We start from the raw sequence: 12369 nt of genomic DNA on the forward strand, positions 1-12369 counted from the left end.
CTGTGCTCCTGTGCGTCACGTGGGCGCCTGTCTGAGGCCGCCTGGTGCGCAGCCCGTTTCTGCTGGCTCAGGGGTCTGCCCGCTGCTGGCGTGGTGAGGGCGCCAGGTCCTTCGTCCTCTTCAGTCGCCACAGGTTTTTCTGCCCTCTCTGCTCACATCAGCTTGGGATGGAAGGCGGCGCATGGACACGGGGAGGCCCTGGGATGCGGTGCGGCCTCGTTCAGGGTGGGGGTTTGGCCAAGTTTCTTTTTTCTTTTTCTTGTTTTTTAAAAGGTTCTATGTATTTATTTGACAGAGAGACAGAGATCACAAGTAGGCAGAGAGGCAGGCAGAGCTGGGGGGGCGGGGGGGAAGCAGGCTCCTAGCTGAGAAGAGAGCCTAATGCAGGGCTCGATCCCAGAACCTTGAGATCATGACCTGATTAGCTAAGTTTCTTATGTTTTACTCTCGTTTTTGTTTTCTTTTCAGGGAAGATCCGTTTCTTTAACGACTTTTTATCGAACAGCAAGAAATATCATGAACATGTGCTTCAGCAAGGAGCCTGCCCCTGCTGAAATCGAGGTGAGTTGGTGGGGGGGCACACCTGGTCCCCAGGCCTCCCGCTGCCTGACGGATGGAGGGGCCCCAAGGGCTGTCATCAGGGTCTGCTGCCGGGGTCTAGGCAAGCTGTACCTGAGTCTCTCCCCTCGCTCTGAGACAGAGGACGTGTAGGGAAGGGGCACACCTGCCGGGCTTCTCCCTGACTCAGCCCTGCCCGGGACCATGAGACTCCCAGTCGGGGCGAGCTCCAGGCGCGTCCCGTCCCCTGCTGGGTGGCCGCTCCTCACCCTGTCCTCTGTGTGTCTGTTATGCAAGAGAATGTTTGGAATCCCTGGAAACCACAGTTGTGCGTTTTCTCCTCTATTTTTTGTCTAATGGGATTGGCAGATTGCCATTTTTGTGCTTCTGCCAACTCCGGTCTTTGAGTTCGTGTGAGGTTGGAAAGACAGGGAGCACTTCTGTGCCCAGACCAATTAGGGGGAGTTTCTGGGTGAGCCGCCACGGCAGGACAGGGACCAGATCTGTTTGTTTATGTCCCCCAGCTGGGGCCCCGCTGCTCGGTGCGCACAGCCGGCTGCCGGTGGAGGCGGGCCCTGCCTAGCGGTCGGGCCTGTTGGGGGAGGACGCCAGGCTCCTGTGGCTGGGCCGGGGCTGCCGCGGGTGGACCAGGTTCAGACCGTGTCCTCCTCTGTCATCGAGCCCAGTGTATGTCCGCTCTCTGGGTATGCCTGTGCTGGCCACAAGGGGCCCCGCTTCCTGAACTGGGGCTGGAGGACAGTCCTTCACAGGCTAGGTTGGAGCAGGATGGCCAGTCCCCATGCTGTGGGCTTCCCAGTTAGGGAACTCGGTGTTGTTCTTCCCTTCCCTTAGGTGTTAGGTCCTTGCCACTGGGCACCGGCTGTCCCAGCTCTGTAACGTGGGTGATGCCTTTGAATGCCACACTGGCTTGACGCCCTGCCCGTCCCTCAGCTCTGGCTCCACTGAAGCCACCTCCTGTCACCCATGACGTCCTCTGGGCCCTGATTCTGGGACACGTGGGGCTGTGTCACCGCTGCTTCCGGAGCACTTGTGGCATCTTTGGGAGAGATGTGCAAAGACTGGGGTTGGGAGCCTCTGGGCTGAATGGTTGAGCTGGAGAGAGAGGCCTCTGCTGTCTGGCACAGGTCCCCGTGGGAGCTGCAAGGGCGCAGGGTTTGCTGCTGCGCGTGGCACGAAGGACACACAGCTCCTCTGGTCTCCTGCGCAGGGTTATGCCTGCTTTCTGAACATCCCGCATTGTACTCGGTGTTCAGCACTTAACATGGTATCTCAGTGGGAGGGGAAGGTCTGCGAAAATCCAGACCTCCGGCCTGAGCCTATGTGGCTTCTGGATCCTACAGAGAGGGCCGGGCCTTCTTGGCTGGTGGTCAACTCCGTGGTGGGTCCCCTTCCTCCTGCAGGGCAGCAGGGCCCATCCCCCCAACACAGGCTGCGGCTGCAGTCCTCTCCTTCAAGGAGATATGCTTAAGGAACGCAGACACTTAAGTGTGGGATTTATTCTGGGGGGCCTTTGGCCTCTGCAGCTGGTCCCCTCTTTGGAGGCATTATATGGCGTCATAGATCCGGTAGCACCTGCCTGAGCTGAACCATATTTCGTGATGCCCTGTGCTTACTGGCTCAGCTTCCTCCTCTAAATGGGGTTCCAGCTACACCGACTTGATCTGCTCTGCTTCCGGAATGAAAATTGGAAACAAAATGCCAAAATGCTTCTGAGTTGGGGAGTTGCCTAAGGGACATTGAGCACCACCGACCTGTTAGCAAAACTTGTTCCTGACACCCCCCCCCCCCCCCCCCGCCGCCGCATCCCTGGCTGGCTAGGTAGGGCTCGTTACTATCACCTGGTCGGCGCTTAAAGCTGGCCGTGTTATGTCCCTGGCACTGACCTGAGCTCATTGGCCTAGTTCGAACCCGACTGGCTGTCGTCTCCCCTGCTGGTGATGCTGCCTGCAGCCGGCTGACGCCCTGCAGAGGGGCTGGGCCCTGGTGGTGGGGAGTGAGGGGGGTGAGGCGTGCGTCTGTCGAGATGCCGAGGGTGGCGGGACATCTGCGCTTCCGGCCTGCCATTGCTTTCCCCCAGCTCTCCTCTAAGGGGCTTCGTGAATTGTGTTAAAATGCATACCAACACCAATTTTGCCATGTCTGAGCATGCAGTCGAGTGACTTTGAGTGCATTGATGTTGTTATATGATGCTCACCACCATCCGTCTCCAGAATTTCTCATCTCCCCAAACTGAATCTCCTTCCCCATTGAACGCGGACCTCCCGGCCCCTGGTCCCCGGCCGCCTGCATGTTTTCCCTCCGACTCTGACGCTGCCACGTGCCTCCCCGTACATGGGATCCCATAGCATTTGTCCTTTTGCCATTGGCTCATTTCCCTCGGCACGAGGCCTTCAAGGTCAGCTGTGGTTGTGGCCTGCGTGAGAACGTCCTTCACCTTGACGGCCGTGCACGCCAGCTGCTTCCACATTTTGCTTTTGGGAACCCAGCATACTAAAGTGTGCTCGAGCCCGTCCTTTGTCCTGTGGGACAGGCCCCAGCGGGGATCTGAGCCTTGCTGTCCTCCTCTGAGCTCTGCCTGTGGCTCTCGGCGCCAGTCGTGTGGCAGGCCCCTCTGTGGCACGTGGGCATCCCTGTGGTGTGTGCACAGCGGGGTTGCTCACCGGGCCTCTCCTCTCCCCGCAGCAAGAGTACTGGAGGTTAGTGGAAGAGAAGGACTGCCACGTGGCCGTGCACTGCGGCAAGGTGGACACCAACACACACGGCAGCGGGTTCCCGGTGGGGAAGTCAGAACCGTTTTCAAGGTAATTGGGGACACTGTGGTCTGCATTTTGGGGACCAGATGGTGTTCTTCCTTGCCCACCTGTGACAGCCCCCTGTTTTTCCTCCCAGGCATGGATGGAACCTCACCGTCCTCCCCAATAACACAGGGTCCATCCTGCGTCACCTCGGTGCTGTGCCTGGTAAGCCTGACGTGGCTGCTGTCTTTGTTCTTAAGAGAGCGAGCAGTGTGGGGGGCATGGGGAGAGGGAGAGAGAAACCCGAGTGGACTCTGAGCCTAGCACAGAGCCTGAGAAATGACCTGACCTGAAACCAAGAATCAGACACTTAACCGACTGCTCCCCTCAGGCGCCCCGATGTCACCGTTGTCTCTAGGGTCCTCAGGCCTTGGCCTCCGGTAGCGTGCGCAGCAGGTGCCCCACGTGACCAGAGGGGACAGGTTACTGTGCAGAGCGTGTGTATTAGAAACATTGGTCTTTGGAAAAGGGAGGAAAAGGACTGCTGAAGTCAGTAAAAATGTGGAAAGGTGAACCAAATAATAGAACCTGGAAGCTGGGCAGACACTTAGTGGCCAGCTTTTCATCTTGAAATTGGTATTTTCAAAGCTAACGTCCTGACGCTATAGGGCCCATGCAGGCTCCTAAGTGATGGATGAGGATAGTAGGACAGCAGGTGTCCTAGGGGTTGTGGTCACTAAGGGCGGGGGCCTCCCACACTGGCTGGGGCCAGGTGGGTACTGGAGGTGGAGGCCTCCGTGAGTGGTCCAGCTTGGCATGTCTGCTGTCCCTCTGTCCCGAGGTTCAGGTGGCGGCAGTGTGTGGCTGCTGGTTACCTGACAGCAGTCATCACGGTCCTGCTCCTTGGGGCTTCTTGCTTCCTGACTTAACTCACAGATTGATTTTTTTTTTTTTTTTTTTAAAGATTTTATTTATTTGAGGGAGAGAAATAGCCCGAGCTGGGGGAGGAGCAGAGGGAGAAGAGGACTCCCCTCTGAGCAGGAAGCCAGGACTGTGGGGTCATGACCTCAGCTGAAGGCAGATGCCTAACCAGTTGTCTGAGCCACCCAGGCTCCCCTGTTATTACTGTTTTGTGACCGCGTCTCCTTTTTTGGCTTCCTCTCTATAGCAAGCAGGAAGGTTCAAGTTCCTTCTCACTGGTGTTTCCTCATTTTGAATCCTTTCTCTTTGTTTTTTCTCCCGGTTTGGGAACAAGGTGGAGATTTCTCATTGCCCTGACTCAGAGACGCTGGTGCCGCCCCTATAATGCCTTTTTCTTCCTCCGCAGGAGTGACAATTCCCTGGCTAAACATTGGCATGGTCTTTTCTACCTCATGCTGGTCTCGAGACCAAAACCACCTTCCCTACATTGACTACTTACACACTGGTGCTGACTGCATTTGGTGAGTGTGCCGCAGCCGACGGCGAGCTCATCTGCATGGGGGTCGGTTCCCTGCTCCCAGTCAGCCGTGGGGTTGGAAGCTCTTGGGGCGCGAGGTTTTAGGAGGTTTGAAGCGCCCGGTCACAAGCCGGGCTGAGCATCTTCTCGCGTGCTTGTGGGCCGTTTCCCTCCTTCTGTCTGCTGTCTGCTTACCCTCGTGTTTTCTCCGAGGATGGTATTTGGTGGTGGTGGTTTCTAGGATGTGGTGTCATGTTAGGGATGAGAGCAGTTAGGGGAGCCCCAGAAAGGGGCTCATAGCTTGGTCCCCAGCCTTTCCCCGCCCATTGTGAACTCGTCCCTCTGGGCCTCGTGTGAGGCTGTTCTCAGTGTCTCCACGGCCGACGTGCCGCAGAGAGTGGGTTCCCCTCGTCCTGCTGTGGGGGAGGCCTCTGCCGGGGGGCCCACCTGTGACCGTTGCTTGGCCTGCGGCTGGCTCCCCGACACTTCCTTCACGGTGCCAGATGGGAAATGACTGCAGGCCACCGGCTGTCTTGTCTGACAGGCCGGCAACCACCACCGCCCCCCGCAAATTGCGCTTATTGTTCTGATGGGGTGACGAGGCACTCTTTATTAGCATCTTCTAGCTCGCGTCCTCCTTCCGAGGAGCCTGGAGCTGCAGCAGCCTCGTGATGGCTCCCGCCCTCTCGGGCCGCGTGCCCACGAGTGTGCTTTATGTTGAGGGATGCTGGGAGGGAGGGACCTCCATGGGGGCCTCCCTGCTGCGGGAAGGGGTCCTCAGGGTGCCATGGGGAGACGGTGAGTGGCTGCCGGGCCGGCGAGGCCGAGTGGCCTGGAAGACTGGGAGCGCGTGCGTGCAGGCCGCACCGGGCCTGCTGTTCCCACTGCCGAGCTTCTGGGGCCGCGTCAGGCCTGGCGTGCACAGGGCTCCACCCAGGCCTGTGGCCTGACCATGAGGGAGAGGTGGGGAAGTGTCAGACTGTGGGCCTTTGGAGGACCCCACTGGTGCGTAGTAAGAGGAGGCCGGGACGTGATCGGAGAACTTCATGATGTGCGGTTTTTCTGAAAGCATGTGATTTAGGTTAGAAACCCTGGGTTTAAGGCACAAATCAGGAACATGGACTGGTATTGAAATAACCTAAGCATTTGTCGAGAACATGAACGTGGGGTTGGCTGTCCCTGTACTGAACCAGGATCCTGCCTCCAAGTGGAGGATTTCCCCCCAGAAACCAGTGCTGAGGGCTGGCCGGTGGCCTGGGGGAAGGGCCAGGTTTGGAGCTGATTGTGCGGTTGCGGGGTGCGGGGGCAGTGATTGCTGATGTTTGCGCTGCTTTGATATTTACTGAAGGTCAGGGTTTTCGTTTGCCCATGGCCTGGTCAGACTGCTCTGGGAGTGTGTTCCTGGTGGGCCCTCTTGGGACACTATGACAGCTCCCTTGTTCCCCCACGATGCAGTAAGGTTCCAGATTCTCGGGTCGGTTAAGTTCTGCCGACATCTGCAGCCTTCTCTCCTCCTTGCCATCCCAGCCAGCTCCTCAGCTGCAGCCAGGAGAGTCTGCACTGTCCCCGCCCTTGGCCTTGACCGGGCCAGGTCGCCCATCCACCTGCAAGGCTTGCCTGACGCAGCTCTCATGGTGTTGCTCCCCTGGGCACCGAGCTGGCCGGGCCAGGTCCCGGGCTTGCTGGGCGCTGGTACACGGTGCCCTCTATGGGGCCGGGCCTTTGTCCCTGGTTTCAGGACATCACACTGCTGTGGAGTCCCTTGCAGCGTTGGCCACAAGGCGGCACACACACAGACGGGCTAGACTCCTTTCCTGAGTGGGTTTGGAGAGTGGTGGGGTTTGGCGTCCTCTGCCTGGGGGCCAGCCCCTTTGTCCCACGGCGACTTCTGCAGGTTTAGAGCATACACCAGATGCCAGTGGGGTCTGCACGTGTGTCTGGATCTGATTTATAGGGGGCTTCAAACATCTGGTTTGGGCTTGAAGGGTTTTTGGCTCATCTGTAGGTCAGCTATGCGTAAGAGGAGGGGCTGCCGTTTGGCCACGCTAGGCAGAAGCCACCGTGTGGCCCTGGGAAGTGGGGTGCTGGTCCCCAGAGAACACCTCTCTTCCCACACCCTGAAGCCTATGTTTGCTCTGTTGTCTGAGGGGGCTGGTGCACGGTGGGGCCCGCACGTGCTCCCCAGGCAGAGGGTCCTTGTCAAGGCTCTGCTCTGCCGGTGTCTCCAAACACTGCAGGTATTGCATTCCTGCTGAGGAGGAGAACAAGCTCGAGGATGTGGTCCACACCCTGCTGCAGGCCAACGGTACCCCAGGGCTGCAGATGCTGGAGAGCAACGTCATGGTAGGCGCCCCCCGCTCCGCCAGCGTTTGGGCGCGGCGGGGATTTGGGTTGTTGGATAGAGTCACTGTCTTTGCTGACCTGCCCCTCAGAGGCAATGACGACATTGAGGTATCAACCTCCCAGGGATTTACCCAAGCCCGGATGCCCTCTTCTATGAAACCCAAACCAGGGAAGTGTTTTCCTCAGATGGGACAGAATTCCAGGCTGACATTCACGGCGGCCGTGGACTCTGTTTCAGGGCCTGCTCGTGCTGCAAGCAGAGGATGGGGTGTTCAGGGAGGCAGGGCCCCGGGCTGGTGTTGGGCAGTCTGGTGGTGCCCACCTGCGGGTCACTGGAGTGACTGGGCTCCTGGTCAGGAGGCTTCTGATCCTTGTCAGTAATTCCTGGGAATCTCTTTAGCCTTGAGCTATGTTCTGACACCTGAACTCTGGCTTCTGGTGATCTCTGCCTCTGTGTGCTCTCATGGCCAGGCCCACCTCACCCTGGGGACAGCCCAGAGAAGGGGAGCAGCTGCCCCTCTAGGGCTGTTGGGCCCAAGGCCTCCAGCCTGTACCACTGTGCCCACCAGGCTCCGGAGGCCATGCAGTCGCCCCCTTGTGGTGTAAATGTCTCCTTTTCCCACCGGGCGGAGCCACATGGGACAGGGCTGTTACTCACGGTGGCTGCGCCCCTGCATGGACATGGTGTCACTGTTGGGCCAGTACCCATTTAGAACTTTGTTCTTCTTTGAGGAGTTATGTGTGTTTCCTAAAGGGAAAGCAGACCTTTAATATGAAACATAATCTGTCTCCTGGCACACAGGCCCCTTAAGTCCTCATTCCCCGCCTGGAGAGCAGGTATGCGTGTTCATACCTGCTGGGGGAGAGGCTGTGTCCCAGGGCAGCCCTGGGGCTGGCTGCCAGGGCTGGCACAGATGGGGGCTCCATGTGCAGTGGGTCCTGGTGGGGGGGCAGCAGCCCAGGAGTCAGCCCCACCTGTCTTCCTAGATCTCCCCGGAGGTGCTGTGCAAAGAGGGGATCAAGGTGCACAGGACCGTGCAGCAGAGTGGCCAGTTCGTCGTCTGCTTCCCGGGCTCCTTTGTGTCCAAAGTGTGCTGTGGCTACAGCGTCTCTGAGACCGTGCACTTTGCCACCACCCAGTGGACAAGTATGGGCTTCGAGACGGCCAAGGTGAGGCTGGGCGAGCCCCCTGCGCGCCCCGCTGTGTTGGTCCACGTGGACCGTGCGTGAGTGCACAGCAGTGCATGTATCCCTGCCTGTGCGCATGTGCTCTGAGGGAGGGTGGAATTGCGGAATATCCCTCTGAGGCCTTCACCGGCAGCTGAGGGGCTTCACTTGGAAAGGGGAGTGTGTATGGTGAAAGATTTTGTTATTGATGCACATACAGTATTGGGAAGAGAGCACAGAAGGCGTTAAGGTAAAATCTCAAAGTGGGTAGAAAGTCTGAGCTGTGGCCCCTGCCTTGTGGCCGGTGGCCGGAGCAAGGACTTTTCCTGCCCTCTGCTGCTGCTGTTCTGGCAGGCGGCAGGACTGTTGTAGGATTTCCGGAGACTTTGGGAATTCAGAGTTTGAGACTTTCCACAGCCTGGTACTGCCCGTCTCCCCTGACAGGCTGTGTGGCCTCTTGCAGGAAATGAAGCGTCGCCATATAGCTAAGCCATTCTCCATGGAGAAGTTACTCTACCAGATTGCACAAGCGGAAGCGAAAAAGGAAAACGGCCCCACTCTCAGTACCATCTCCGCCCTTCTGGATGAGCTCAGGTAAGCCGGGGTCTGGCTTCTGGGAGCCCCTGGGGTCCGGCCCCCTCTCTGGCTGGGGGCTGCTACCCGCTTGGCCCACGGGTGGAGGCTTTGGGTGCAGGGTGGGTTCTCTCTGCTCTTCCTCCCGAGGCGTGATGTTTGGGGTGGGCATGGGCGGGCGCGCTGTGGGGGGAAGCATTGTCTCCTGGGGGAAGGCGTGAGGGCGGGCCCTGCCCCTGCGTCCCCGCGTCGCCCCCGCGGCCGTCCTGGCAGGGGTCTAGCGCGCCGCCCTCTCCTGGCTGCTGTCTGTGGAGTCCGGAAGCAGCCCTGGCGGAGGCCTGCGGCGAGTGGGGGTGCGGGAGGTGCGGCGTGGCCCGGCGGTGCGCTGACCGCCCGGCCCCGCTCTGTGCGCGCAGGGATACGGAGCTGCGGCAGCGGCGGCAGCTGTTCGAGGCCGGCCTCCACTCGTCCGCCCGCTACGGCAGCCACGACGGCAACGGCGCCATGGCGGATGGCAAGAAAAAGCCTCGAAAGTGGCTGCAGTTGGAGACGTCGGAGAGGAGGTGTCAGGTCTGCCAGCACCTGTGCTACCTGTCCATGGTGAGCTGGGGGGCGCCTGGTGTGGGCGCGCGGGGGGCTCAGGCCTGCGGGTGTCTGCGGTGGCTGCGCGTCAGGGGCCCGGTCCTCGCCCTGCCCACTCCGCCCCCGCTGCTGCTCCATGGGGGCCGCGGGCCCGTCTGTCCTCGGCTCTGGCCTTGTCGGGCTGCAGCCCGAGGACTCCTAACTCCGTCTGTGGTGAAAACGTGGTTCTGAGGAGCGCAGCTCTGCTCGTGTTCGCGTGTCCCCCGCATCCCCGCCAGTCTCCCCCGGGCGGCCGCACGCACGCACGGCGGCCCTGTTCCCTGTCCCTGCTGGTGGGGCTGCTGCCTCCCGAGAGCGCGGTGTAGATGGGAAGTGCCCCTCCCCTTGCCGGTGTGTCCCCCAGCCCCAGCGCCCACAGCTGCCCTGCAGGGAAGGGGCCCCTCCCGGCTGCTCCCCGTGGAGTGAGAAGGTGAACAGAAGGGGGCGCTGCGACAAACACCGCACGGGGGGCGTGGACAAGGGACCCCCTCCTCACAGCTCTGGGGCGTGAGTCGCAGCCTGGGGTGTGGCCCCTGGCTCCCTGGGTCTTCACACACCCTCCCCCGTGTGCCTGACCCCTAACCTCTTCTGGCGAGGCCCCCGCTGGGACCTCCGCTTATCTGGGTTGCCTCTTTGTAGGTGCCCCGTCAAGTACGGGGGCCAGGACTGGAGCCTGTGGACATGGGGCATCCTTGAGTCCGTGGCACCCATACATCCCAGCTCACCTACAGGTGGCTCCCAACTTAAGACGGTTGGAATTCGGATTTTTCTGCTTTATGATGGTCTGAAAGTGGTACACATTCAGTAAAAACCGGACTGACATTTTTATTTCTGAGCCCCTGTCCCCTCTGCCCCCTGCTGTGTGCCGACAGCCACTCTGTGTTCCGGTCCAGCACACCCTTTGAGACACGGGAGATAGTCAGCACTTCCTTACCAAATGGGCTTTGTGCAGGAGGATGCCGGCGTGAGCACCCGAGGGGTAGGCCCAGCGGAGGGGTGATGTCAGGGAGGTCAGCAGTGTTACACATTTTTACGCATTTCTGGCTTGAGGATATTTTGAACTCTCGGGGGTTTATCAGGATGTGACCCTCTGTAAGTCAAGGAAGATCTGTATTTTCTTCTGCCTGGCCTGTCTTCTCCAAGGTATTTCTAGGAGATTTAGGGCTGTGCTCTCTTAGAGAAAGAAGCATTTCCTCCGATCTTAAAACTGTTTCGTGAGCATCACTTGTGAAAGCCACGGAGCCCTGTGTGTCCTCTGCGCTTGGCTGGAGCCGCTCCCAGGGGAGCGAGTCCCTTATTTACCACGAGTCCGAATGGCGCTGTCAGGAGCTCCGTGTGGGGCCCGGCGGGTTCCGGTCAGTGTGTGCTCGGGCCGTCCTGCAGATGGGCGGGCCTGGCCCCGAGAGTAGTCACTAGGTGTGCCCTAGCAGCCCCGGTGTTTTAAGAAAGCAGAGAGACTCTAATTTGTACCTAAAAAATGAGGTTTTATTTTTAATTTTTATTGCTTGGATTAGTCATAAGCTTTGTGTTTTTGTTTACCATTTCCTGTTTTTGTCTATTTCTGTGCTTGGCCTGAGTGTCTTTAAAAGGTGAGGGGTGGGGCGCCTGGGTGGCTCAGGGGTTTAAAGCCTCTGTCTTTGGCTTAGGTCATGATCCCAGGGTCCTGGGATCGAGCCCCACATTGGGCTCTTTGCTCAGCGGGAAGCCTGCTTCCTCTTCTTTCTCTGCCTCTCTGCCTGGTTGTGATCTCTGTCTGTCAATTAAATAAATAAAATCTTAAAAAATAAATAAATAAAAGGTGAGGGGTTCCTTCCTCTAAGTGTTAGTTCCTCCCTCACAGCTTGCTTTACCAGCTGGCTGTTTGCCCTGCATCTTTGTGAAAAGGGGTCAGCCTCTTGCATCTTATGTATTAAGGCAGCATTTTCCCCTTTTTCACTCAGGAGAGCAGGACTGGGGGTCGGGGGAGGGGCGAGGACCCCGACACCGACTGGGTGTCCCTCTGGGATCCGGATCCCCTGCGCTGGGGGTCCACAGACGTGTGTGCCCCGGGCACACGCTTTGACCAAAGCTCCTGGAGGCTCCTGTGCACGCTGGCGGGAGGGGCCAATTTGGGTGGTTGGAGTTTCGGGGGGCAGCCTCTGGGTAGCCAGCAGAACTGATGGGGCCATGGAAGAGCAGTGTGAGGACATCTGGGGGGCGTCCCTCACAGCTGCTCTGGCCCTAGTCTGCCACCTCGCGTCCCGCCGTGGTTTGTGCACATGGGGTCTCAAACGCCCTGGAACTTGAGCGCTTAGGAACAGGCCTCACATTCTCCTCCTGTCTCCTCTGGCTTGTGGGCGGCAGAAAGCTGGAGGGGACACGAGGCCTCCACATCCGTGGGTGCAGCTCAGAGATTGTCATGTGCTCGCTCCCCAGCTGCAAGTGCTGCTGCAGGTGCCTGGTTTGGGTTTTTCATCGTTTCCCAACATTTTCAAGTTCCAGGCACCCCCTCCCCCCACTCGAGCCTGGGGGACAGGCCGGGGACAGGCCGCCCTGCTCTGTCAGGTGGCAGTGCCTCCAGGGCCTGTCCCCAGTAGAGCTCTGCCCCTCAGGACCGGTGCTCTTCCCGCAGGTCGTGCAGGAGAACGAGAACGTGGTGTTCTGCCTGGAGTGTGCTCTGCGCCACGTGGAGAAGCAGAAGTCCTGCCGAGGGCTGAAGCTGATGTACCGCTACGATGAGGTCAGTGCGTGCTGGGGGCGGCCCGTGGTGGAGGGCAGCTGTGTGGCTCTCCTGGGGTGCTAGGCCCTCGCCACACAGCCCGGCTGGGGGATGGAAAGTAGCGTAGTCTTGTCTCCAGACGAACGTGGAGAATCCCAGGGACTAAAATCGGATTTCTTTACTTTTATGAACTTCATTCCATTTCGGTTTTCCTC

At 59.2% G+C, this 12369-nt stretch overlaps 1 protein-coding gene across 4 annotated transcripts in view; it reads left to right on the forward strand.

Annotated features, from left to right (window-relative positions):
• The window catches only part of JARID2 (jumonji and AT-rich interaction domain containing 2), a 259997-nt gene that overhangs the window by 242726 nt on the left and 4902 nt on the right, over positions 1-12369 (forward strand). For all 4 annotated transcript variants that reach the window (XM_044259295.1, XM_044259321.1, XM_044259304.1 and 1 more), the window contains 9 exons: positions 469-561; positions 3262-3380; positions 3469-3539; positions 4642-4756; positions 6990-7095; positions 8083-8265; positions 8726-8856; positions 9252-9435; positions 12068-12175. In XM_044259295.1, coding sequence (XP_044115230.1) covers positions 469-561; positions 3262-3380; positions 3469-3539; positions 4642-4756; positions 6990-7095; positions 8083-8265; positions 8726-8856; positions 9252-9435; positions 12068-12175 — 1110 coding nt within the window. The remainder of the gene's footprint in view (positions 1-468; positions 562-3261; positions 3381-3468; positions 3540-4641; positions 4757-6989; positions 7096-8082; positions 8266-8725; positions 8857-9251; positions 9436-12067; positions 12176-12369) is intronic.

The sequence above is a fragment of the Neovison vison genome, chromosome 1, assembly GCF_020171115.1.
Source record: "Neovison vison isolate M4711 chromosome 1, ASM_NN_V1, whole genome shotgun sequence".
Taxonomy (NCBI): Eukaryota; Metazoa; Chordata; class Mammalia; order Carnivora; family Mustelidae; genus Neogale; species Neogale vison.